The sequence below is a fragment of the Cynoglossus semilaevis genome, chromosome 17 (genome assembly GCF_000523025.1).
Source record: "Cynoglossus semilaevis isolate Cse_v1.0 chromosome 17, Cse_v1.0, whole genome shotgun sequence".
NCBI classification, from domain to species: domain Eukaryota; kingdom Metazoa; phylum Chordata; class Actinopteri; order Pleuronectiformes; family Cynoglossidae; genus Cynoglossus; species Cynoglossus semilaevis.
In genome coordinates, this window is record NC_024323.1 from 15,297,341 (window position 1) to 15,301,414 (window position 4,074).

General features: G+C 41.8%; 1 protein-coding gene across 14 annotated transcripts in view; it reads left to right on the plus strand.

The window, feature by feature from the left end:
* nfixb (nuclear factor I/Xb) overlaps positions 1-4,074 on the plus strand; it is a 153,376-nt gene that overhangs the window by 129,601 nt on the left and 19,701 nt on the right. For 9 of the 14 annotated variants that reach the window (XM_017040351.2, XM_008330640.3, XM_008330642.3 and 6 more), the window contains 3 exons: positions 1,480-1,600; positions 1,916-1,951; positions 2,969-3,099. In XM_017040351.2, the coding sequence (XP_016895840.1) occupies positions 1,480-1,600; positions 1,916-1,951; positions 2,969-3,099 (288 nt within the window). The remainder of the gene's footprint in view (positions 1-1,479; positions 1,601-1,915; positions 1,952-2,968; positions 3,100-4,074) is intronic. The other 5 variants (XM_008330641.3, XM_008330650.3, XM_017040350.2 and 2 more) reach the window with 1 other exon arrangement.

Sequence of the window (4,074 nt, forward strand, 5' to 3'; positions counted from 1 at the left end):
ACACACACACACACACACACACACACGTCTCACTGTCGTCAGATTAGTGTAACATCGATTTGTAACCTTAACTAAACAGGAAGTCAGGTGGCGCTAAACGTCAACGACAACTAACTCTGGCAGGGACAGAAGTCCAATCAGAGCTGATCTCATCATGTGAACTAATGAGGGCGAGAGCCAATCAGAGCTCTGCGTGTTAGCTAGGGGGCGGGACCTTTGATGGAGACACAGCAGTAGAATAAACAATAAATGGTTAATTAGTGACTGGAACATGTCTGGTGGAACTATTTCAGTCCTGACGTTAGTGAGAACAAGACTCTACGTTAACGAAATAATTACGATCTTCCTTTGACTAAAACTTAGTTCTATTGACAGTGAGAACTCACTCAGTTTTCCACTGTTCGTTCTGATCAGGGAATTATTTTTTATATTTTTTCCCTTCAAGGATTAAAGACAAATAGTAGTCTGGGGATGTAATCACAGAAAGTGCACACAGAGGGACCATAATGCATTGCACAGTGTCAGGTGGACGTCTCCACGTGGACGTTTTTCTGCCTGTTTCCACACATTTGTCAGTCTGAGTCTGAGTGAACGGCACGGACGGGTCCAAACCTCAGATCGGTTCTGTCCCTGAAAACACATGTTGTCCAACGTGTGTATTGTGTGTGTGTGTGTGTGTGTGTGTGTACACACACCCGTAACCTGACCCACGATTTGATCTCTCTCTCAGGCCACTTGAGTTTCCAGGACTGCTTTGTGACTTCGGGGGTGTGGAACGTGGCCGAGCTGGTCCGTGTGTCCCAGAGTGAGTAACCACCACAAATGTCATTTTCTTGTTAAACTGGATCAAATTAATCTGTTCATTGTTGTCTTCATGAGCGCCCCCCCCCCAACAAAACCTCAGAGTGACACTGTCCCTGAATGGTTTTGTCTTGTCCACAAACCACAAATATTCTGTTTATTGTCAACGAAACCAGAAAATATTCACAGTCACTTTATATTTTCTGTCTTTATTTCACTACGTTTTACTACAAATACACGATCACATGTATGGTATAGGTTTTATTGTTGATGTTAGCTGCGGTTTTTTGACTTAAATTTGGTCCTGTGAACAAGTTTTTACCTTCTTATTTTTTTGTATTTTTCTCCCTTCCTTCATATCTATTAGTGTAAGATAAGCCCAGTAGGTGGCAGCATTGCAACTCACAGGATACAGATTTGCTCGGAAAGTTAAAAGACGTAGAACATCAGTCATCACTGATCGCAGGTCAAACATTACAGGTGTACTTAGCTCCCCCTATAGTCGAGGCAGTGGAGCTGCGTGCTTGATGCTAACAGACACTAAAACATCGTAATAACTTCATAATAAATCCAACAAGGTGTTTCTCTAGGTTTTTAGAACTTTTTCTTTTTTTTTTTTCATTGTCCAAACACGTCAGCTAATATTCGTCTCCGTCTTTTTCTTTGTTTGCACCTTAGCTCCGGTGGCTACGGCTACCGGCCCCAACTTCTCCCTGGCCGACCTGGACAGCCCCGGATACTACAACATCAACCAGGTGACCCTGGGACGGCGCTCCATCACCTCCACCCCGTCCACCAGGTAGACCAGTGCACGTGCACCCTGACAGCCAATCAGAACACGTACTAATGTTCTTCATGACTTGACCTTCTGACCTCTGACCTCCTCCCTGCTTTTTGACTGTTGTCTCTTTTTCTCCCCCTTTCTCTCCCCTGCATCCTCACACTCAACTGTATTCACCATTAATCTACTTCACCACGTCTCCCCCTCTCCCCCCTCCTCCCCCCCACTGATCTGTCCGTCACACTGTTGGTGTATTTTGTCTGTATTGTTTTTTTTATTTCCCTCTCGCTCTCCCTCTCGTTCTCGATCTCTCCCGCTCATCTTACGCTGCAGGACTGAAATGGAGCTTTATGCCAGTCTCCCACGGAGGTAGTTACACGACAGCGCTGAATATCTCCTGATGCTAATGCAACACAGACGCCACTGCATCGCTACACGTTACACTGAAGCCACACACACGCATGCTGTCACACAGATATGCATTTATTTAAACATCCAGCATCGCCGTACGTTCGCCGGCCGCTTTCTGTTTTATTGCTCACAGATGTCGGAGTGTATAAGAATGGGAGAGTGCACGCAGGAATGTGTTCTCCTTCTGCAGCACAATGATCCTTCAGTGCAGTTTGGACACAGAACATTGGAGAAACGTGTGTTTCTGTTTGTGGTTCTGGCCGTTTGGCTAAAAACTCAAGTCAAGAAAATAAAACAATAATAGAATTCCTCAAAAAAAAAAAAAAAAAGACAAAGGGAGATTTTTTTTTTCCACGTTTTAATCTGTTACACCTCCTTTTACTGATACAACTTCAGGTTGATTTGGCGCCACACTGAGGAACTTTATGGTAAAAGTAGAATGATTTACAGAAATGTATTCAGTAGAGAACAAAGAGTGGCTTTTTTATTATTTTAAACATCATAATTAAATTTTTTTTAAATCCTTTACAATTGCAGTACTTCAGAATCACCACAAGAGGTAGTGTCTGAAGTGCATGTACTGTATTTTACTGGACTAAAAATCTGACTTTTTAATTGATCACTTATATTCTGGAGCAATTTATAGATAAAAAAAACATACCCTGTACTTTTCACTTATATTCTGGAGCAACTTATAGATAAAAAAAACATACCCTGTACCAAATGTGGCCACAGGAGGGCACCGTCTACACAAAACCATAAAGACTTCAATAGAAAACACAACTGAAATCAACGACATATGAACTCTGTTCACACTTTATTTAAAGATATTCTATCATTTTAAAAACGTGTAGATGTTTCCAACACGTTACAGAGTGAAACGTTCTTATCAATGAACACCAGACGTCAACATGCAGTTTGAACCTCCACCAATAGGAACTCAGCAGCCCGTCTCCTCTTGTCTCCGTCTCTCAGCTCTAACAAGCGTAAGTCCATTGACGACAGTGAGATGGAGAGCCCGGTGGACGATGTCTTCTACTCAGGCCGCTCCCCCGCGGCTGGCAGCAGCTCTCAGTCCAGCGGCTGGCCCAACGACGTGGATGCAGGTAATTAAAAAAAACAAAACAAAAAACTCTCCGTCATATTCTGTGTGTAGCTGAACCCAGGTCCATGTCAACTCAGAGACTTTTAGCTCCTAAAATCCCTGAAAACTCTCAGATTTGTTAATGTTCTCATCCGACCACTGTCACGGCCGTCAGGGCTGAATACACGCTAAATATTTACATTGATTCTGTTTGTCGTCGCGGGATGGACAGACAGGTCGGTCTCCGTCCTCTCCGTCCTCCCATGTGACTCTCGTTAAGTCATTTCACAGAATCAAACCGTCTTTTTTAATAATCGTACAGCAGTTAAATCCGATGGAAACCACATGTTGATGTTATTTGGAAACGGTTTCTTACCTCATGGAAACCCCCGACACCAGTGTGTCATTGTTTAATGTTAATATCTATGTCGATGACATCATCATCATCGTTACAAGAAAAAAACAAAAGAATAAAACAAACGTTATGAAGTAGAGAAGTCGTCGTTCGTAATCTACGTCGATGACATCATCATCGTTACAAGAAAAACAAAAGAATAAAACAAATGTTATGAAGTAGAGAAGTCGTCGTTCGTCCATTTACACCTCGTTAGATTTAAAAAGTAAAATAAGGTCGAGGTGTTTTTTAAAAATAATAAAAACGATGACGGTGATAAAAACCTGTTCCAGGGTTTTGATCATTTTATGTTTTGAGTTGTCGGTAGAATTTGGTCGAAATTGTTCGTTTTGATTTGATGATTTGTTGAGACATAAATTTGACCAAATTTGACGACACTGTGAGGTTTTATTATTTATTTTTTTACCTTGACAGTGAAGTCAACACTGTGACAGTGATCAGGTCCATGTTCCAGGTTGAACCAGAGTTTGTTTTCAGGGACTTTTATCAAATATATATTTATATTTTTTTATTGTGGTGTTTGATCTCTGAATTGAAATGGACCAGAAACCACAGCTCCGTCTTCTTCTTCTTCACCTGTGC